The sequence below is a fragment of the Ostrea edulis genome, chromosome 1 (genome assembly GCF_947568905.1).
Source record: "Ostrea edulis chromosome 1, xbOstEdul1.1, whole genome shotgun sequence".
NCBI classification, from domain to species: Eukaryota; Metazoa; Mollusca; class Bivalvia; order Ostreida; family Ostreidae; genus Ostrea; species Ostrea edulis.
In genome coordinates this window covers 29,254,297-29,277,976 of record NC_079164.1, presented here as the reverse complement: position 1 = coordinate 29,277,976, position 23,680 = coordinate 29,254,297, and the positions used below count along the sequence as shown (strand labels likewise).

Sequence of the window (23,680 nt, the reverse complement as noted above, 5' to 3'; positions counted from 1 at the left end):
ATATTAGACTTTCTTCATGAACAAGGAATATATTCAATTCAAATGCTTTATTGACGACTAGCAAACATGAGGCATACATTATATATACTAAGCTGTATGTATATTATATATATACACACATATACATATATATATATCACACCAACCAGTATCAACTGTACAAGAATAATACAATATTTACCCTCCAAGGCTACTAGTTCTTAATATATGCCAACATGGTGTACTGGTGCACACTTTCGTATCTGTACGATGGAGGAACAGGTTCGATTCCTGTTGTTGGCTTTCCTTTGAAAGAACTAGTTGAGATCTTCCATTGTTTAAGAATACTTCAATATATCATAGCATTTAATGTCAATGACACACACTTGCACAGAAAACATGTTTACTAGTCTAATGAAATAGCTAAATTTCATTTAAAATAATTATTTGCATAGAAAAGGTTTCTAATAAAAGAAGGTTGTGATCAAGCATTTCTTGTGCAACACATTCCCATCTGAAAGTTAGCAAAATTCCTCATAAGTTTTATCCCCAAGTAACTGAAAAATGTCTGTGTTGCATGTATCCATTTCAAAGATTCTTCAATTTCCACATGAAACAATGCCAAATCTCCTTTTTCAGGTCTTTTATGTCATATATTTCTCTGGCCATACAGTGGAATGAATTACTACTCCTCCTACTGTTAGCTAACTTCTTGATCTGAGAACTGACACTCTCAAAGTTCCTCCATAAGTCTTTCTCAAAAAGCTCACCTCTGATCTAAAAATTAAAAACAATGTCACAAAACATCAGTATAATCAGTAAAGATTTGCATTGATATGGATCAGGAATAGTAGTAAATACACAATGCACATACATCATAAATATTAATTATGTCGTTACATGTATTTTACCATAGATAAATAATGAAACAAGTCTGTAATTTTTGCAGAAGATGAACAACCAACTGTGAATTTTGAATGTCAATATATTTCCCTTTTCATCTAAAGTTTTATATTCATGCAGGTTTTACTTACACAAACAAGAGGGAGGGAATGCTTGTATGCATGCCATATTCTTCACTTCCACTCAAAAAATTCTCATTTTCAAGGAAGTCTTCTGAAGATCTGGCTTCTCCTTTTTTAAAGGGTCTGCATGATCACATGAAATAAAACAAGGTAGGTCAGTTCATTCCATACAAAAAATCATGCATTTTTCACTATTGTGTTTTATCAATACAGAAATTGTCAGTATCTAATATAATCAATTTGGGATTAAATTTCTTCCACTAACAAATAGAACATATTTTAGAATATGATAAACTTCTCACACCTTTAGATGCCAGAAATAATTGTTTTTGTTATTGCTGTAAGAGGTGGGAAACTTGAAATAACAGACTGTAACAAATTGATTTAGTTGTTAACCTGTTCTGGAAGTCTGTAATTCTTCATTCAAGTTGGATGTTAATTCCTTCCGATATGAATTGGTTTCGAGGAGGATGGGTCCTTGAATACCCCTTTAGAATTTCTTTCTCTGTCTTTTTCCATCTGGAGTCTGTAGACTACATGGTAAAATAAAGAGATCAATCTGGTTATCTTTCTTTTCCCTTTTCCACAAAACTATATTAAGAGTCATTAATTTGGTACACAAGTACCACAAATTTAATGTATTGAAAACTATCTTGAAATTTGCAATACAGTGAGAGAAACAGAAATGCAAAACTTTGTTTTTGGGGATGAATGTCTTGGGTTTCTCCAGATTGTGATCTTCTACATTTTTTCTTTGAAGCTTTAGCAGGTGTGATTTTATTATCAAATCCAAGAAGTACAATGAGTTTGTGCAAAAGCATAACAATGAAATGTTACTATAGTGCCATATTGTGTACTTCACATTATGTAAAATTTGTTTTTGTTGTGATACAGAATTCCTGGCTACTACAGCCTAAGATTTTTAAATTGAAGTGTATGAACTCAGTTCTCTCATAAAGAAGACAAAGAATTTGAGTTACAAACAAATGCAAAATATAATGCTAACACAAAAATGGAATACCTCAATGTATAACTTTTGGCAAATATAAAAATTGTGGACCGACCCACAAATATAATTTTAGACAAACAGGACAGTGAATCAGTGAGGAATAGTAACTGTTGACAATGAAATTGTTAGTAACCCCTTCTGAAATCTGAAGAATATTCAAAGTAAACCAAAGTAACAACAGAAACTTTAAATCAAGCCTATTGGATCAAGCATAAAGTTGGCAGGTCAACATAAGAATTAAATAATTACATTGTCAGACACCATGTTACTGAATTATAAAATGCATAAATAGCCTTATCTGCTACACAAGCAATATATATATCTTATTATACCTGTTGGCATGGTTTTGCATATTCATGAAGCATTATATATGAGGGTGTTTTTTTCATCTACTATCAAGTGTTTCTTCTTTCCATATGTATGGAAATTCATCTGAAATTAAAACGATTAATATACATAATATTGAGAATCTGTAAAATTGTACACTATAAGTCCAATAAAAGCTTAAAACACCCCTATCATCGCACAAGAAAGTCATCATATAAACTTCAGCTATAGCCTATAGTCTTATCAAAGTAAAGCACGTCATTAGATCTATATGTAATAAAAAATTATCCAAAAATGAGTCGAGGAAATTCGATCTGAAATTGTCGGTTTAAAATAAGAAGACTGGCGCGTGTCATCTATAAAACTCAGTATGTATCTTCGCCAGCAACCCAATACAACCCATCAATAGTAGAAAAAACGAAGTGACACGGTTAGATTTAATTTAACACACGTGAAAAATATGCGAGTTGATCATCACCTACTTACTTGAAAACAAAGGGATAAGACTATATCAAACAAGCGTGTCACATGGAAAACCAAGTATTATACATTTCCTAAGGTCTGTCTCTGGCAATTAATGACATAAAATCGAAAGTGACACAGCTAATTAAGCCATGATACGCTCATTTACGTACATTCCCATTACTTACCATTGAGTCCGCCATATTGGATTTTGATCAGTGGAAGAATCCATTCGACATCCGATGCCTGGCCTTCGTTCTTTGAACATCGGAAGGCCTCGGGTACCAGGCTAGGTTTTTTTTTACTGTAATTCCTATCAATATGGCGGCCTATTCATGTCATCATTGTAACGTCTATCTTTTTTTTTTCTTTCTTTCTTTTTTTATTTTGGTATACAGGAGATACCGTATAAAGACTTACACTGATCAAAATTGTGATTTTCTTTGAATTGATATTATGGCATTATGTATGGGTGCAGAATTCACAATTCAGAATTTGAACACTTAAAAACATTTAAAAACACACCTTTTTAGACTTGCATATTATTAGTATCGTCGACTGACCAGTTTCGGTGACCTTAGTGATAAACCGCGATTTTTTCATTGATCACTTGGATTAAATAAATAAATAATACACTACCTTTCAAGTAATTAAATTCCTTTACTTTCATCCAAAAATTCCAACTCCATTGGTACGTTAATTGAATATATTTTCGTAACAAAAAACATGTCACTTTGTGCTCCTAAAACATTGACGTCACCTATTTCGGTGACCATTGTTAATATAGGTTTGTCAAAAGTTTGTAGCTGTTTAAAAAACGTATATACAGAAGGAATGTGCAACTAAACGTCAATGAAGAAAATTACATAGTGTAGAATTCCAGACTTTGGTATACTTTATATTAATTTGAAGGTTTGCTTGAAAAAGTAATAAGTAAATGTGCTTATTTTTGGGGTGCTCGTGTTGATTTTTTGCATACTCTCTTTCTAGTAGTTCATTTTCGGAAAAAATTGAAGACATACTCTATGTATGTTTGAAAACACTACGACGAAATTGATGACGCAATCTACACCCGGAAACGACAACACGCACACGTAAACAAAAGGTCACTGATTCTGTTCAGTCACCGAAATAGGGCAGTAGACGGATATTACCGGGCCCAGGTGGTTAAATTTTTATGGTTTCATAACCATCAGTTTAAAAATGTTTTTAAGTGTATATTTATTTCAACTATTGTATTTTATATCATTTGACTGTACGGTTTGGAACTTTCTTAATGTAATTTTATTTACATAGCGCCCTAGCAACATTAATTCTCTAAAGCACTTTACAAATGTGAGAGAAAAGATACTGTAATATAAAATCGATATGCACATACATGTATCGTCGGAAACCCACGGTTGATTACGCTTCGTTCCTCTCTCTCCATCACTTACCCACGGTTTATTACACTTCGTTCCTCTCTCTCCATCACTTACCCACGGTTGATTACACTTCGTTCCTCTCTCTCCATCACTTACCCACGGTTTATTACACTTCGTTCCTCTCTCTCCATCACTTACCCACGGTTGATTACGCTTCGTTCCTCTCTCTCCATCACTTACCCACGGTTTATTACACTTCGTTCCTCTCTCTCCATCACTTACCCACGCTCTATTACACTTCGTTCCTCTCTCTCCATCACTTACCCACGGTTGATTACACTTCGTTCCTCTCTCCATCACTTACCCACGGTTGATTACACTTCGTTCCTCTCTCCATCACTTGCCCACGGTTGATTACACTTCGTTCCTCTCTCCATCACTTACCCACGGTTGATTACACTTCGTTCCTCTCTCCATCACTTACCCACGGTTGATTACACTTCGTTCCTCACTGATGGAGAGAGAGGAACGAAGTGTAATCAACCGTGGGTAAGTGATGGAGAGAGGAACGAAGTGTAATCAACCGTGGGTTTCCGACGATGACATACATGTGAATAACATATTCAAAGTGTCAGAATTAAAATGCATAATTATTATCATTAATATATAGCGCCTAATGTAATGATATAATTACCCTAATAACATATAAAATAATTTAAAACAACAGTTAGGAATAATTAAATACAGAGAAAAGACATAAGTATATTCACAATATACAGTTTAAATAGCAACTGAAAGTTGTTGTTTTTTAAGAGCTGTAATGTCAGAGCACTAGGTATGCAAAAAGAAAATCACAAATTAAAAGCTAATCTAAAAAGATGCGTTATGAGGTCCGCTTTAAAACTAGACAGTGAAGGACATTGTCCGAGTTTAAAAGGCAGAGAGTTCCAGAGACTCGATGCAGCCTTATCCAAACGTCGGTCCCCATATGTTTTCGTACGTGTCCGAGGTACCTGGAGAAGATGCAGAGATTCGGATCTTAGTGATCGGGTGGGATTGTAAACTGTAAGGATATCCTTGATGTAAACTGGAGATAGGTTGTTGAGAGATTTGAAAGTATGAAAAAGGATCTTATATTGAATTCTGTATTTAACTGGAAGCCAGTTGACTTTTTTTTAGCGTGATGTTAATCTTGCAGCTGTGTTTTGTGCCTTGTGGCGTTTGCTAGTGTGTTGATGTTTTCCTAGCATAGTTTTAATATTACCTGTCTTAATGCTATTGTAATTTCCTTTTACTACTTTTATAATATGTTGTATCATTTTTATTGTATGCAGCACTTTAGAGTGGTTATTTATAGTCATAAAAGGCGCTATATAAATAAATATTATTATTAAAATATGATTACTAATACACTGTATATGCAGGTGATAATGAAATATTGCTACATAAATATGGGAAGTTGACAAAGGAGAGGTTGAAATTTTTCCGTTTGTCATAAAGTTGAGTTGTTAGTTTGCCATCAGTTAACATCCACAGTGTATATTCGATAAAACATCTTAAGTATGAAGTAGATGTGGAAGACTGTGTTGTCGTTATTTCGAGTTCACTGGGATATATCGAATCGACATATAAATGAAAATGATCATTGCTAACAGAGAAGACGTCGTCGATATATCTAAATGTCGAGTTGAAGGCCACAGCAAGATATTTTTTCTTCTTATGTAGAAGGTTTTGAATATATTCTGTCCCATAAGAATATATAAACAGATCAGCTAATATTGGAGCACAATTCGTGCCATAGACTACGAAGATATTCCAACATATTTTCTTAGATATAAATATATCGGTATCATATATTCTACATTTTCATTTTGTGAGGAGAAAAGCATTGGTCACTAAATCACCAATGCTTTATCTTCTATGCAATGAAAAATGCACCAAAAATGCATTTTCTTTAAACATCAATGAAAGGTGAAGATAAAAAACAGTGATCAATCTCATCAATCTGATAAGCAATACAAAATAAATAGTTGGGCAAACACAGATCCCTGGACACACCAGAAGTGGGATCAGGTGCTTAGGAAGAGTAAGCATTCCCTGTCATCAATGTCAGGTATGGTGGGCTTTTTTATAATGAAACAAAAATTTTATTGAAGGAAACGTATAATATCCAAAAATGAAAGTAGAAAATATCTACTTTCAATTTATTTTTATACTCCAATGAACTCAATTCTGGCTTTATGTAAAAATGTGTAAACATCTATTGAAGTTTAATGAAAGTCTCGGGCATTACTTTCCTCTTGAAATGTATAGAAAAACCGTTCTGTTGCTTGGAAACTTTGATATCACCCCGCATTCAATGCTTTGAACCAAATGGTTGTTTATCTGCATACTTTGTGACTAGAGAAATATTGATGTACAAGATAACGTATTAAGTAAATGTAAGAAATAAAAATTGCTTTACAACAATCATAATAATGCAATAACCCGAACGGTGTTAAAATGTGCGAACTGATCTGCTCCTTTCAATATTACCAATTTTAAAATATATACCAAACAATAATGGTGTATGTCTCTGAAGTTTTGTCCGTAAATTTAAAGAAATGAAAATGGTAAACTCATTTTCGAAATAACTTCAGAAAATTGTCAGTTTAGGCTCGTCCATGAAAATCATCATCAGATGACATGGGTTACGTTTCCATTCTATACCACAAGCTAATTATCCAATCAATACCTAGAATTGACCGATCTGAGTTACCTCTCTTGGTTAGTCCACTGTCAGATATTGCACTTCACTTACTCTTACGCATGCACGTATTTAATTATATCATGTGTAATTTATCTCTACACTGTACATCGGCATACAATTTATTGAGAATAAACCATTGTCATTGCAAAGTAGATACAGGGTCAAGAGAAAATTATACAATGCATTTGAATGGCCAAAGACGAGAACAGTGAATTGTGAGCAGAACTGATACTACTTGCTGTTATCCCGTCGTAAAAGAATAGAAATTACGCTCGTGGGAAAAGAAGTACAACATATCCGAGGAAAAGTCTAGATCCCTTGTAAAAAGAATAGACGCTAAACATTTGGGAAAAGAATGAATACTAAAAGAATAGACATTAAACTCATGGGAAAAGAATGAACACTAAACTTGTGGGAGGAGAATACTAGTAAGACACTGAACCCTTAAAAAGAGAATGAACAATAAATCCATGAGGAAAGGAACAAGAAAATAAAGAACACTGAACCCTTGGGAACAGAATAAACAGTAAATCTATATATATAAGAAAAGAATAGACGCTAAGAACCGTGGGGAAAGAATACGGAACTCGTGAGAGAAATCGTGGAGAGAGGGCGGACACTACATGTACATCTGTGAAAAAGAACCGACCCGATTCCAAAGGAAGTGAAGAAACAATAAATTCATGGGTAAAGAAGACACGGCTATCATGGGAGTGGTTGATACTAAACCCGTGGGAAAAAGAGTGGAGACTAATTAAAACACTTAAAGGCTTGAAAATAGAATGTGCTTTTATCTGCACGGACCATCAGGATAGTCATCAATGACCATAACTGCCATGTCCTCCCACCTGTGACAGTCATGTTAAAGAGTTCAACAACTGGATCTGTACAGTGTAATCAATTAGAAAAACGAATATAATGTAATTTGATAAATAATATTGGTGGATCGATGGTTATTCATCTCCTTTAACCCACGTATTGTTTTTGGTATACCTCACAACTGATAAGTTTTTTTTACAGGACATGTTACCAAGTTATTGAAACTATCGATGTCCGAGTCGTGTTTGCAAAAGTCACACTAAAGCCCAAGAAGGTTTTCAATCCTTTTATTCTGTATTTCTTTATGATCAATTAATTCCCGTATTCAATTCTTCATCTTTGAACAGCAAAAAGTTTGATTTCATCCTTGGCTCGCATTACCATTGCCATTTGCTTCTCAACGACGTGTGCTTTGTCCAAAGAAAATGTAAACCTGTGAGGAATATAGTTTAGAGTGTGTATTAAACATTGTCAGGTTGTTCTAGTTGAAAATCGAATGGATAATAATATTACCTTCGAAGAAGAGTCGCTAGTACAATCTTTTCCTCGTTCATGGCAAAGTGTTGTCCGATACAATTTCTGCAAATTGAATACAGAATACAAATCTCTATCTTTCGTTCCTTGTGAATTTAGAAAATCTAGAATCAATATTAACATACCTAGGGCCAGCAGAGAAAGGACAAAATGCAAACGGGTTTCTCTTTTCGACATTCTCCTTTGTGAATCTTTCGGGTTTGAATGTCATGTGATCTTCACCCCAAACAGCGGGATTGTGGTGTAAACTGTTAATACTGATCGCGATATTACTTTCAGCTGGGATCACATGATTATCTATTTCAATCGGAGAAAGATTCACTCTCATAATCCCTGGGACAGGAGAGTGAAGTCGCATGCCTTCCTTGATGCACTGCGTTAGGTACTCCAATTTATCAAGATCCGCCCTGGAATAAATGCATGTATTATATACAAGTCATTTCAATTCTGATTGATCCAATGTCTTTCGTGCATATCAATAATTAAAACCGATTCAACTATGTTTTTCCAAATGTTCAGTACTTCTGTCCATTGAATGATACGGAATTTTAATTCTCTACCTCTCAGCTTAAAGAAACTTGCTACAAACGAACTTTTGTAGATCCTATTTTAAGAGTTCCAATTTCTTCATTTTCAGTTTTTTAACAAAATTTGGGCATGTTTGAAAGTTTCCTTACTGTAGAGTATTTAATTATACTTATTTACCAGTACCTAGAGCAATTTTGTAACCAACAAGTGAGTACAGAGTGTCTCTATACGGGAAAGCTCAGAAAAGAACTACCCAGTAAACACTAATAATTTGATCAACCTGACTTAATTCAGTTTGTAATGTTGCTAGCTTTACATGTTTTGTATATTTATTCATTCACATTTTGTACAGAAACATTTGAAAACAAAAGAAGGTCGATTTGTTTGTCGTCTTTAATTTTTATCTCGTACCACTCCAGATCTCCAGATTTAGTATCAGCGACCACCCTGTCTATTTCTTCTTGGCATTTGCGCTGGTACTCTGGATGTTCGGCTAATGAATACAGGATCCACGAGATGGCGCTGGCTGTAGTGTCATGACCTGATAAAGGATTTAAATATGTGACTATCCTGGTTGTTAGTATAGTTTAATGGTGCATGACCTACTCATTTGTGAATAGAATGATCAGTTGTATTTCAGTTTTTTCTCTCGCTTTAGTCAATTTATGATTGTTTCAAATGGATAAATCAGTGTTTCGTATGTTTACCTAATTCACGTGTTGAAAACTCTGTTTGCAAACGCAATTTGTATTCAATCATTTCATTGGCTTAGGCATATTTTCTTTGAAAGTATCCTCAGTTTATTTACATATCCAATGCTTGGAGCTTCTTTATCGTATAACTATAACTATATTTATTTCCAATCAAGGGCCCTCAAGGGGCAGCATGAAAATACATACAAATAATGTACATATACATATACAAGTAAAGAAAGAAGTGATTACTTAACACATAGTTATATACAAATACAGTGTCATATATTGTTCAAAATAAATTTTCCATTTATATTTAGAGTGGATGGCTCTTCAGAACATAGTATGTAACTTGGGCCCATTTTTATTGGTCCAGATGCATTTATAAAAAGCAGCAGTGGCATTTTCAAGTCATTTTGCTTGGGCAAAGGAACCCAAAGATCAAGAACTCTAATCTTCGCTTCATATTCTTTGTAGTTAAGGACAAGTTCTGAAATGCTCGTGTAGTTATATCAAGGCCACAGGCAGTATAAACATGAATTAGGCTTACAGTCTCCAGTAGAGACATTTTGGTTGAAGAATGAATTAGATACCCCCTTTGGTGTTAAATACATTTAGATTATATTCTGTCTGTTGTCTTTTTAAGTACATAATTTGCAAGGTCATAGCTTTTCCTATAGAATATTCTATATGTAAATGTGAAGATAACAAACAGTGATCAATCTCATAACTCCTCATAACTCCTATAAGGAATACAAAATTAAGAGTTGGGTAAACACGGACCCCTGGATATACCAGAGGTGGGATCAGATACCTAGAAGGGTAAGCATCTCCTGTCGAATGGTCACACCCGCTGCGAGCCCTATACCTTAATCAGGTTAACAGAGCAATCTGCAGTTAAAATCAGTGTACAGTGTTTGTTGTATAGAAGCCCAGTCATTTTGATACAATTTAATAGGATGTCACATTCTCTTTTCACAATCAGATCATCATTCTAAAGAAAAAACATTATTTCTAGTTAATCATTTACAAATTAAGTATTTTGGATTAATTGACCCAGTTATTTTTAATTTGGAAAGTTCTTTGTTATATGTTATCAATTCAAATTATTTTCTTTTGTTATAATGAAGTCCCGTGGGGATCGGGTTTAGAATTGGTCCTCATTACCCCTTGCTTGTCGTTTGAGGTGACTAAATGGGGCGGTCCTTCGGATGAGACCTCAAAAACCGAGGTCCTGTGTCACAGCAGGTGTAGCACGATAAAGCTCCTTCCCTGCTCAAAGGCCGTAAGCGCCGAGCATAGGCCTAAATTTTGCAGCCCTTCACCGGCAATGGTGACGTCTCCATTTGAGTGAAATATTCTCGAGTGGGACGTTAAACAATATATAATCAATCAATCAATTGTAATAATGAATTGCTGAATCTCTAATGTACTTATAATCCATTATAAAGTGTTCAACATAATCTAAGAATCAATCCGAGCATGGGTTTCCATCGGAACTGGGTTAGATACTATGTTACCATAATTGCAGCGAGTTTTGATTGTTCCTGAAGAGTTGTTGAAAATATTCGTCAAGTTATCTAACTAATAAAGTTAACTTTGACCCCATATAATTCGGGACAGGTTGAAAACACTGTATGGCCTTGGTTAAACCGACTCCAGTTACAAATACAACAAACCATTCATTGGCTTCCCAATAATTTATGCAACACAAATTTCTCAGATTTACATGTTACACCTTAGCATAACGATCTTCGTTGTTGCGATTCACGACCTCTGCGTATTCTTCTCCAATTAACACAGAAAAAGCATAATCAAAATCAATATACTAGGGTATCATTGACGGGGGAGGGGGTATTTTATTACGACAAACATACCTTCAAACAAAAACGTATCCACTTCACTGCGCATGTCCTCCATTGACATACCATTGCCGTCTCCGTCCTTAGCAGTCAAAAGAATGTCCAAAAAGTCCAAATACCTCCGCGAAGACACGTCTTTGTTTTCCTGAAGTATGACATAGATTAATATAAATTTCCTTACCATTTCTCATATATAACTATGTTTCATCCAATGATATTGCTGTATCCCTTACATGTGTTTTACGTCATATCTAACTAGGTTTCATCCAATGATATTGTTGTATTCCTTACCAGTGTTTTACGTCATATTTAATTATGTTTCATCCAATGATATTGCTGTATCCCTTACCAGTGTTTTACGTCGTTTCCTGATTACGTCCTCGGCTACCTTGTGAACAAAATCACAATTTTTCTTCATTTCCTTCCCATTTTTTGTCAGGTAATAAATGAAATCTGAACTCAACCACGGCTTACTACAAGCACAAATTTAGATTTGCATGAGGTATATAGGAGTTTAGCATCCCCACATCACAGCTTATCCTGTGAAATATTACCCTTTGAGTTGGTAATATAGGAACGGAACGATCATAGCGTCTTTAGTGCACGGATATGTCCTGTAGAATATGACCGTTTCTATTTAAGAGTATTACCTATTTCTGCGTGCTATTTCTATGGAAATATTGTGCACAGCTTGGACGTATGGATTCTCATCTACACTGAAGAAAAAAGGATAAGGGAAATTTACAGTGTAAAACCATTATACTCGAAGGTATCGAATACCGGTACTTAAAATGAATAAAAACCTTCTTTACTTAGGTAAAATTTCCTAATGAAAATACAGACACATTATCCAAAACTTTGAGGGAGAACAATATAGAAGATATCAAAGAACTGTGAAATGTAGGTGAATGACAGAAAAATATCCAACATATTAAATTGTTGAAGAAAAGTTTTGGTTCAAAACCTGACTTTCTGGCAGTCCGTTTCGTATGAGAAGGCACATCTGAGTATGATGTCTAATGTACAAGAGCTGACGAGGCCGAATATCCCCACGCTCTCTTTTCTGTCCGAGTACGTCTGAATATTTCTCTGAAGGATATAACAATATGATGTTTAGATGGACGAAAAGGCAGCGTCCCGTAGACGCTACACTTGCACAATTGTGGAAATGTGGAGAAATGCGTAATTTATTCCTACGCAATACAGAGGATGCAAAACTAGATGATGTATTAATCATTAAATAAAAAGGCGTAATACAGTGAATAAACTATTTATAGCTATTCATAATTTTTGCATACCACCAAGAGGTCTGTACATGACTTGTAGATCTTAATGTAAGGTTTCAAGATTTCGAAGTGGAAGGCAGGAGTCAGCAGACGTCTAGAGCGCTTCCATCTGGCGCCCCCCGCAATCAGGAGTCCCTCACCGAGCCAGGGAATAATGTGACGATATCCTTGACCATATCCAACTGGCTTAGGATCTACCAGATAGTTTTTAAACACTAAACATAGCTTTAGAACAAAGGCATCATTATATACACATTTTTAAAAGAAATAATATCTTAAGAAATATACGTACAAGGGCAATGATCTATAATTAGGAAATATTTGGATGCATGAAAAAAACATGCAATGCTTGAACACAAAGGAATGATATCTACATGACGCATACGCATCCCATGTATAAAGATAGGTAAAACAGTTGATACTATGAACCACTAATACACACGATCATTAGATAAGCTAGATACAGTGAATCCACACATGCTTATATACGTAGTAAAATACAGAAACAACATCTACTTATAGATAGGGGTGTCTACCTGATCTCAAAAGAGAAAATGTTTTTTGTACAGAAAGTTAGCATGGCAGCAGTCTAGTTTCCCGTCGTTCTAAATTCCTGGGGAAAATCAAACAAACAAAAAGTCCGTAAAGAACTCGTATGTTGAAAATTAACCGCTGTACCATGTGTTCAAAGACCGAAACAGTGCAGAACCTCTTGATTTCACAAGTAAAAAGAAAATACAGTGTTGACCGAGTATTGAAATAAATTTCATTCGTAACAAAATCGAAATTAGATTTAAAAAGGCAAATTATATCTTTATAGGGAAGAACGAATTGACGTATCGACATGAGTGAAAAATTCTCAAAATTAAAATAAACAGATTCTCCAATATACAACTAATAGATTCTCCAATATACAACTAATAGATTCTCCAATATACAACAAACAGATTCTCTAATATACAACAAACAGATTCTCCAATATACAACAAACAAATTCTCTAATATACAACAACCAGATTCTCCAATATACAACAAACAGATTCTCCAATATACAACAAACAGATTCTCCAATACACAACAAACAGATTCTCTAATATACAACAAACAGATTCTCCAATATACAACAAACAGATTCTCTAATATATTTAATATACAACAAACAGATTCTCCAATATACAACAGATTCTCTAACATACAACTAATATATTCTCCAATACACAACAAACAGATTCTTCAATATACAACTAACAGATTCTCCAATACACAACAAACAGATTCTCCAATACACAACAAACAGATTCTCTAATATACAACAAACAGATTCTCCAATACACAACAAACAGATTCTCCAATATACAACAGATTCTCCAACATACAACAAATAGATTCTCCAATATACAACAAACAGATTCTCCAATATACAACAAACAAATTCTCTAATACACAACAAACAGATTTTCTAATATACAATAGATTCTCCAATATCCAATAAACAGATTCTCCAATACACAACAAACAGATTCTCTAATATCCAACAAACAGATTATCCAATATACAACAAACAAATTCTCTAATACACAACAAACAGATTCTCTAATATACAATAGATTCTCCAATATCCAACAAACAGATTCTCCAATATACAACAAACAGATTCTCTAATATCCAACAAGCAGATTCTCCAATATACAACAAACAGATTCTCCAATACACAACAAACAGATTCTCTAATATACAACAAACAGATTCTCCAATATACATCAGATTCTCTAATATACAACAAACAAATTCTATAAAATACAACAAACAGATTCTCTAATATACTACAGATTCTCCAATATACAACATATTCTCTAATATACAAAAAATAGATCATATTTTATTTTGAAGTATGAATACTAATATAATGATGTAAATATGCTTGCACTTTGCATGATTTTGAAAAGTGACCTAATTAAGTTATGGAAATGTTTTCAAAACATTTTACCTGCTGTAGCCAAAATCTTTTTGATTGAGTCAGGATGATTCAGGATCACCCTGACTTGGGTCAGCCCTATCCACACGACATACATAGTAGGATATTTACGGGTCCATTCCATCATCTTGTCCAAAACCTGCTGACCAAGGACACCTCCCCTAAACTAAAATAAAGTGAGTATTTCTTAATGTATCAAATGCTATAAGGTTTCCAATAGACCTTCCCGTATCAAATCCTCTACATTTTTAAATCTTTTAATTTGTAAACTGCGATATAGAGGTGAAGAATTTAAAAACACTTAGTTTTTCGTCAAACTTTCATCAGAAATATCTTCCAATCCACAGTATCATCAAAAGAAAAGTTGAAAACATGTTGGTTTTTATGTTGTCTAATGAAACATAAGTAATACAGAGGACACGGCGGAATCATCGCGAGGTATATGTACTTCTGTCTAGAATGAGGCCAGTATATCGAATCTTTGGACAATCCCTTATATTTAGGACATTCAATGGTCTCGGACAGCCTGTATTGGAATTAATATTGATTATTCCAGCTGGTATGTCTTCTGCTGAATTAAACATGGCCGTCAAACTTCTTAGAGGTAGATATCTACTGGTCTTTCAAATGTACAAACCAATTTTTCGGTTTTTACTTTTTAGCTCACCTGAGCTAAAAGCTCAAGTGAGCTTTTCTGATCACCGGTCGTCTGTCTGTCTGTTAACTTGTCACAATTTATACTTCTCAAGAACCAATGGGTCAATTTCAACCAAACTTGACAGAAAGCATCCTTGAGTAATCCCGGGGTAGGGTTGGGCCACAATAGGAGATCATAGTTGTATATTCTGATTTATATACGAAATATCTTTAAAAATATCTCTTGAGCTATTTGAGCTAGGGTTTTCATATTTTGTATATGCATTCCTTACGACAAAACCTTTCATGTTATCCAATGATATGTAACCTTGTGACCTTGACCAGGAAGTTTAACCTTAAAAATCTTACGTATTCAATATGTCCTGAACTATCTAAGGTAGATCTTTCATAAAAATTTCTTATGGTAAGGCCTTTCATTTCATATCATGTCCTTTGACCTTGAACTCTGAGTTTCACCTATTTTAAAGAAAAATAACCCTTTAGGTATATCAGGAACTATTTTAGGTAGGACTTTCATATTTTGTAGAGCTTCTTTATGGCAAGACACAAAAACGTGTTTGATCTTTGACCGGTCGCAGAAGCTCAGTGGTAGAGTGTTCGCCTCCTAACGGGGAGGTCGTGAGTTCGAAGGCCGTTCATGCCATGGCCGCGTAAACCTAAGACGTTAACATAGGTAGTGATTGTTCCTTCACCAAACGCTCGGCATTTAGAAGTGGGAATCATGGGTCTTTAGTACCGTAAAATCTGGATATTTTTGTGTTGATTTATTTTTGCGAATTTGAGTAAAAAGCATATATATTTATTTTTGTGTTTCTTATTTTTGCGAATTTATGTAAAAACATATCAAAAACCGTGTGAAACATTATTTTTGAGAAAAATATTTTTGCGAATTCAATTGACTCGCAAAAACGCTAAAAATTAATCGACAGCAAAAATAACCAGATTTACGGTATATGACCTCAAAACGGAGGTACCGTGTCGCGGCAGGCGTTGTCACAATAAAGAACCCTAACTGCTATGGCCCTGAGTGATAAGCATAAGTCTAAATTTGTGGCACTTCACCTACAGTTGGTGAAGTCTCAATATGAACGAAAAAGTCTCAACGGGACGGAAAACAAACAAACAAAAACAAACCTTTAAGAAAAACCTAACTTCTTTGAAATCTCTTGAACTATTCAAGGTTGGGCTTTCATGATTTTATATAGATTCTTTATGGCAAGACCTTGTTATACTTCAATGCTGATCTTGAACAACGGCAGGGCCAAAGTGGCGCAGGTGAGCGTTGTTTCCTATGGGCCTCGATTCATTATACGCTTATCAAAAGACACTTGTGGCGGTCAGACGGGTTCGATCATCGGTGGTCGGATAGCTCATTGGTTAGAGCACCTACGAGAGGTACTTCAGGAGGCCCGGATTCGAATCCCTGTCTGGTTCATTGCATTTTCTCCCTTCCTGTTACATACTTTACTGAGAGATTTACATAATACTATGGCATTAAAGTAGGGACAAATTGAAAAACATAGAAGAACGCTTATATGTAACTTGCTCTCACAAACGAAAAGTGAAATATGCGTCGTGTGCATATTGTGCTTTAGCTATTCTTCATTTAGATTTTTCCAAGTTCTCTATTGCGTAATTCATTAATACAATGGTTACTTCTGATGCAACAGTAGCAAAGTCACAGTTCTCTCCTCTGTGAACACTTTTGATTTTTTAACTTTATCTGCTGTCAAACATGCATTACAAATTGGACCATGAAAATGGGAAGATAACGAACAATGACCAATCTCAAAAATCCCACAAAGATTGCAAATAAAAATTAGGGCAAACATGGACCCCTGGAAACACCAGAGGTGGGATCAACTGCCTAGCAGGAGTAAGCATTCCCTGTTTATCAATCACACCAGCTGTGAGCTCTTTATCTTGATAAAGTGAATGGAGTAATCCGTAGTTAAAATCTGTATGTAAAAACCGGCCTAACAACGTCAGATATCATTCGACCTAATGACAAGTTGTATTTGCAAATACAATCATTATAACGGTGAAATGCTTACTTTAAACGAAACTTTTGAAACCTTGTAACATCAAGTTACATGTATTGTCAATAGCCTGCCTCGATTTAAAAACTGATCATACGCAGAACATGCTCTCGTGTATTAGTTGAGAGACATAAACCCCACATGCAAGTGATGACGGCATATTGTTAAGAAATGTGGGAAGTAGACGATGGAGAAGTTGAAGTCATCCCGTTTATCACGAACTTGAGTTGATAGTTTGCCAATAATATCATTATCCAAATATGAAGCAGATATGGTTGACTGTGGGGTATTTTGATTTGAGTTTAAAATTGACATGTCAATGAAAATGAGTATTGTTTATGAATAAACTGTCGGCGGTGTTTCTAAATGGGTTATTTTTCATATAGTAGTCCGTAGTCGCGATAACAACTGAAGTTTGATAAAATGATGAGCGTGCAGACGGGCGAAAGTAAAAAACACTATCTGACCAAAAGATTTACAGAAGGGGCATAAAAATAGGAAAGTTAATGTACGTAGTTTTGCACAGAGATATTACACCTTCCGGGATCTATATAAGTTGTGACCAACTCCTTCCACAAACAAAAATATTTTTCTCATTTGTGAACGTACGATAAGCGAACGGAAAAATGGTAAAGTAGAACGTTTCATAATGAATGAATGGACTGTATGTATGTTGCTAGTGAATCCTTGCGCGGTACAATTAATACAGTTCTATAAACTAAGACTTGTACTGTATATTTGGGGTGGTGGTTTGTTTTTTTTTTTTGTTTTTTTTTTTTTTTTTTTTTTGCATTAAATTATAAATTCACATATTATATAAGCATAAACCACAGGCAAATGTATCGCTTGGGTTCGAATAATTACTATTAAAGTCTTTAATAGTAATTATTCGAACCCAAGCGATACCATTGCCTGAAACGGCACCACGTTTGAGCTTCACTTGAGTTTGCTTTAAAAATAGTAACATAAGATAGCAATATATAGTTGCTTTGGTAAACACGATTTCAAAAGCAAATTGCTCAATACTGACATTTGAAAGGTGTAGTCTCATAACTGCAACGTTATGTCCATACATAGCGTTAGTTGGTACCACGACTCAATACTGTTATATAGACTTATTTCGAATATCTCAAATGCAGTGTTTTCCATTCAGTGAAATCGGCATTCCATAGATATGAACTTTTACTCTGTTCACTCGAGTTCTTCGTACATCTGTACCGAAGGTTATATGTATATACCTGGGTCAGCATTTCACTGCAGCTGCATACGATCGACTACTTTAGGATAGTGTACAAAAGAACGCAATCAAATTAAGGAAAAACAACAAATCATATTAAGTATTTGATCATATTTCACCTTGATTAAGCATGACACGAAAATGCTTTGATTGATCGCGGATGACAATATATGGGACATGATTATACGTACGTGAGGAATGTGTCCCAGGAGCCAGTGCTTGTCGTAAGTCGGCTCAGGAAATCCTCGGAAAGCATTCCTTAACTTGATGAACTTAATTAACACTTGTGTAATTATGATGATTGTAAAAGAGAAGGCGGCCACCAGCAGAACTCCAATCATCGTCAGGTTTTTTTTACTGTAATACTTATCAATATGGCGGCCAATTCATGTCATCATTGTAACGTCTATCTTTTTTCTTTCTTTCTTTTTTTATTTTGGTATGCAGGAGATACCGTGTAAAGACTTACACTGATCAAAATTGTAATTTTCTTTGAATTGATATTATGGCATTATGTATGGGTGCAGAATTCACAATTCAGAATTTGAACACTTAAAAACATTTAAAAACACACCTTTTTAGACTTGCATATTATTAGTATCGTCGACTAACCAGTTTCGGTGACCTTAGTGATAAACCGCGATTTTTTCATTAATCACTTGGATTAAATAAATAAATAATACACCTACCTTTCAAGTAATTGAATTCCTTTACTTTCATCAAAAAATTTCAACTCCATTGGTACGTTAATTGAATATATTTTCGTAACAAAAAACATGTCACTTTGTGCTCCTAAAACGGTGACGTCACCTATTTCAGTGATCATTGTTAATATAGGTTTGTCAAAAGTTTGTAGCTGTTTTAAAAAACGTATATATATATATATATATATATATATATATATATATATATATATATATACAGAAGGAATGTGCAACTAAACGTCAATGAATATAATGACATAGTGTAGAATTCTAGACTTTTGGTATACTTTATATCAATTTGAAGGTTTGCTTGAAAAAGTCGTAAGTAAATGGGATTATTTTGGGGTGCTCGTGTTGGTTTTTTGCATACTCTCTTTCTAGTAGTTCATTTTCGGAAAAAAATTGAAGACATACTCTATGTATGTTTGCAAACACTACGACGAAATTGATGACGCAATCTACACCCGGAAACGACAACACGCAAACGTAAACAAAAGGTCACTGCTTCTGTTCAGTCACCGAAATAGGGCAGTAGACGGATATTACCGGGCCCAGGTGGTTAAATCTTTATGGTTTCATAACCATCAGTTTTAAAATGTTTTTAAGTATATATTTATTTCAACTATTGTATTTTATATCATTTGACTATACGGCTTGGAAGTTTCTTAATGTAATTTTATTTACATAGCGCCCTAGCAACATTAATTCTCTAAAGCGCTTTACAAATGTGAGAGAAAAGATACTGTAATATAAAATCGATGTGCACATACATGTATCGTCGGAAACCCACGGTTGATTACGCTTTGTTCCTCTCTCCATCACTTACCCACGGTTTATTACACTTCGTTCCTCACTGATGGAGAGAGAGGAACGAAGCGTAATCAACCGTGGGTTTCCGACGATGACATACATGTGAATAACATATTCAAAGTGTCAGAATTAAAATGCATAATTATTATCATTAATATATAGCGCCTAATGTAATGATATAATTACCCTAATAACATATGAAACAATTTAAAACAACCCTTAGGAATAATTAAATACATAGAAAGGACATAAGTATATTAACAATGTACAGTTTAAATAGCAACTGAAGGTTGGTTTTTTTTTTTAAAGAGCTGTAATGTCAGAGCACTAGGTAATCTATGTAAAAAGAAAATCACAAATTAAAAGCTAATCTAAAAAGATGTGTTTTGAGGTCCGCTTTAAAACTAGACAGTGAAGTACATTGTCTGAGTTTAAAAGGCAGAGAGTTCCAGAGACTCGATGCGGCCTTATCCAAACGTCGGTCCCCACATGTTTTCGTACGTGTCCTAGGTACCTGCAGAAGATGCAGAGATTCGGATTTTAGTGATCTTGTGGGATTGTAAACTGTAAGGATATCCTTTATGTAAACTGGAGATAGGTTGTTGAGAAATCTTATATTGAATTCTGTATTTAACTAGAAGCCAGTGAAGATCTATTAGAACAGAATATGGTCGACTTTTTTTGAGCGTGTTATTAATCTTGAAGCTGTGTTTTGTGCCCTGTGACGTTTGCTGGTGTGTTGATGTTTTGCTAGCATAGTTTTAATATTATCTGTCTTAATGCTATTGTAATTTCCTTTTACTACTTTTATAATATGTTGTATTATTTTTATTGTGTGCAGCGCTTTAGAGTGGTTATTTATAGTCATATAAGGCGCTATATGAATAAATATTATTATTAAAATATCATTGTTAATACATTATAACACTAACAAGAGGCCCACAGGCCTTATCGATCACCTGAGTATTAGTTTTAAGTATCACTAGTCCACAGGCCTTATCGGTCACCTGAGTATTAATTAGTTTTAAGTATCACTAGTCCACGGGCTATGAAATCTAGAGAAAAAAAAATCAAGTTCTATATATCTAAGCTAAATTCTGATACACTTATTTAGCAACCGTATAAAACAAGATGTGTTCTTAAAACTTAAATGCCCCTAACATCTGATGAAGTCGAACGAAGTAGAGGGAAAGAGTTCCTGCTACAGCTTTAAGAATGAAGGCAGGTATATCAGCAGGTCCTGTAGCTTTGTGAGGTTTTAGGTTCCTGAATAATTTCCCAACTCACCTGTTGTGGACTATGATGGGATGCATGGTGGGATGGTTCTGGGGGACTGATGTCTGGTAGGCCGAACAGGTCCTCTCTAGTATATGCAGATCCATTGGTAACAGTGACCATGATCAAGATACCTATTCAGGTAAATGGACCTAAACCCCAGTGTAGGACAATGTACTTGTGGAAAAAAACAGACATGGTGGGAGTTAACAGACATCTCTAAGACAGGATGTCGAGTTTTCAGGAAACGCCTTTCCCAAACGTTGACAGTAAGTGGGGCCCATGTTAAGGAACTGATCTGGGAGAGTGTTGGCCAGACACACCCATCCATGGTCGAATACCCATTTAAAACAACCGAACAAAAGCAAACAGAAGGCCTACACCAAATCACGCATAGGAGAAAGTCAGAAAGACTCCATCCTATATGGAACAGGCAGTGAGCAACGACCTAAAGGAAAACCCTAAGCAGCTTTGGTCCTCCATAAAAAGCTGAAAACAGGACTCTGGGCAGATAGTCTCCCTGAAGTTTAGGGAAGGTCTACTTCACAGTGACAGAGAGACCAACCTTTCAATTTGGAACAACCAGTTCCGGTACTAAGGTCTTGTATGATTGAATTGGTTGGAGTGTGACATCAACAGAAGGTTTAGGATGCTGTCTCCTCTACCTGTTGGGTGTTTAGGTCTGCAGCAATGTGGTGGAAAGATTCGTTGGTACCTCTGCAATATTGAGTCCCACTGATGTTGTTCCTGTCGAAGTTGAAGTCGCCGCCTGAGAGAATTACTAAATACAGCCCTTACTAGAGTGATTCGACATATCCCAGTTAACTCGAAATAAAAGGCACTACAAAGTCTCCCCATCTGCTTCATATTTTATACTGCATGCTCTACCTAGAGTTATCGTTCCCTTTCTTTCACTTGTGGCCATAGCGGCAAACTTCCGCCAGAGGTCGTTTGCACACAAACGCGGAGACGCAGAGGACTATGGGTAGTATGGCCATAGCGGTACTGACTAAAACCCGGTCTCGGTCCCGGTCTTCGGTCTCGGTACCGTGACTAAAACCCGGTCTTCGGTCCCGGTCCCATATACTTTTATTCAATAAAAATAGAATATATCAGGATATTTGAGCCCCATTTCTCAATAACTTAGGTATGACATCTCATATTATTTTCTTCTTTTGTAAAATAATATGTGAAAACTCCGGGACCGGTGGGACCGAGAAATAAAAACAATGCTAAAAGCCGGTCCCGGTCTGGACATTTTTCCTCAATAGCCGCTTTAATCTACCTTTTCATAAAAAATATAAGGACGTGATACTCAATGGCATCCCTTTGTATAGATATATTTCTGATTTATTGTGTGTATAGGTTTTTTATTCCAATATTCTCTATACATGTATTTATGTCAGAATCGAACTCAACTACATGTACGTGGCATTTTCTCCCAAATGATCGCGTTACACTACCTTTTCATTAGAAGATATGGATGTAGAAGGAAAATAATATATATGTACTTATCCTGGTGTATTTGTTTGTAATTTACAGTTAGTTTATTTGTTCATTTATTTTATTTCTTCTATTCCTGTCAAAATCAGTTTTCAAAGATTCATGTTTGGTATTCCGAACCCGATCTCTTTATATGGGTATAGTTGTATATAACCAATAAATAATAAATATAAAATATTTCTTCCTTTCTTATTTCATACTTAGTTTTCTTCTTTTTTTTCAGTTGTGGTTCTTTTTAGATACAATGCTTTAAAAAAAAAAGTCCACCTAATATATTTATAGTATCTATAAAAGTGTGTCATACATAGAGCACATGCTCACCAAAAATTCTCAGATTATGTATACTTATACAGAAGATACCCTCTGACTTTAGATGATCTTCAAATAACTTATGGTATGTTTTACTGTAATAATATGTTTTACGGCGTGACCGTGTTTGAGGGCGAAGCAAAAAAGTTTTGGCATTAGTACCTATATCCAAAACAGGACAAAAATAACCCAAAGTTAGCACTAGGACAGAGCTGTGTCAAAGCATCCTAATTTTGGACATTTGATCCGCCTATATATTGAACGCGGGAAATATAACGCAATCGATGTAAACAGTACATTGTGACGTCATATTCAGCGTCGTTATTTAGCAAATTTACAAACATAGCGTTTGAACCACAACAAAAAACATGGCGTTAATCGTGGAGTGATTATATATGATTAAGAAAATAAGATTTACATGCTTTTACGGATTTTATGTAACATCTCAGAACTAGGGTAGACGAGATTCAAAATGGAGAAATACATGTCCACGCGATAGTATTCGAATCGACGCCATTGGTACCAAACTTTTCAA

General features: G+C 35.0%; 1 protein-coding gene and 1 long non-coding RNA gene across 5 annotated transcripts; both read right to left on the bottom strand.

Annotated features, from left to right (window-relative positions):
- Positions 1-32: 32 nt before the first annotated feature.
- Positions 33-3,111, bottom strand: LOC130054237 (uncharacterized). Of its 3 annotated transcripts, none has more exons than XR_008802535.1 (5): positions 2,991-3,111; positions 2,346-2,445; positions 1,401-1,537; positions 1,014-1,127; positions 33-756 (listed from the first exon to the last, which is right to left on the bottom strand). It is a non-coding gene; the product is annotated as an uncharacterized LOC130054237 (long non-coding RNA). The 3 variants fall into 3 exon arrangements; XR_008802537.1 differs by lacking the exon at positions 2,991-3,111 and adding an exon at positions 2,827-2,984; XR_008802539.1 differs by lacking the exon at positions 2,346-2,445 and having other exon boundaries at positions 2,991-3,088.
- A 4,894-nt stretch (positions 3,112-8,005) lies between these two features.
- LOC125667805 (cytochrome P450 4F1-like) lies at positions 8,006-18,939 on the bottom strand. Of its 2 annotated transcripts, XM_048901453.2 has the most exons (11): positions 18,736-18,939; positions 14,624-14,777; positions 12,649-12,830; positions 12,315-12,439; positions 12,001-12,066; positions 11,700-11,823; positions 11,366-11,495; positions 9,208-9,337; positions 8,394-8,675; positions 8,248-8,313; positions 8,006-8,167 (listed from the first exon to the last, which is right to left on the bottom strand). In XM_048901453.2, the coding sequence occupies exons 1-11, from the start codon at positions 18,883-18,885 to the stop codon at positions 8,068-8,070; spliced, it is 1,509 nt and encodes a 502-aa protein (XP_048757410.2). In that variant the 5' UTR covers positions 18,886-18,939; the 3' UTR covers positions 8,006-8,067. The 2 variants fall into 2 exon arrangements, with proteins under 2 accessions (XP_048757410.2, XP_048757422.2); XM_048901465.2 differs by lacking the exon at positions 12,001-12,066 and having other exon boundaries at positions 18,736-18,927.
- Positions 18,940-23,680: the final 4,741 nt, after the last annotated feature.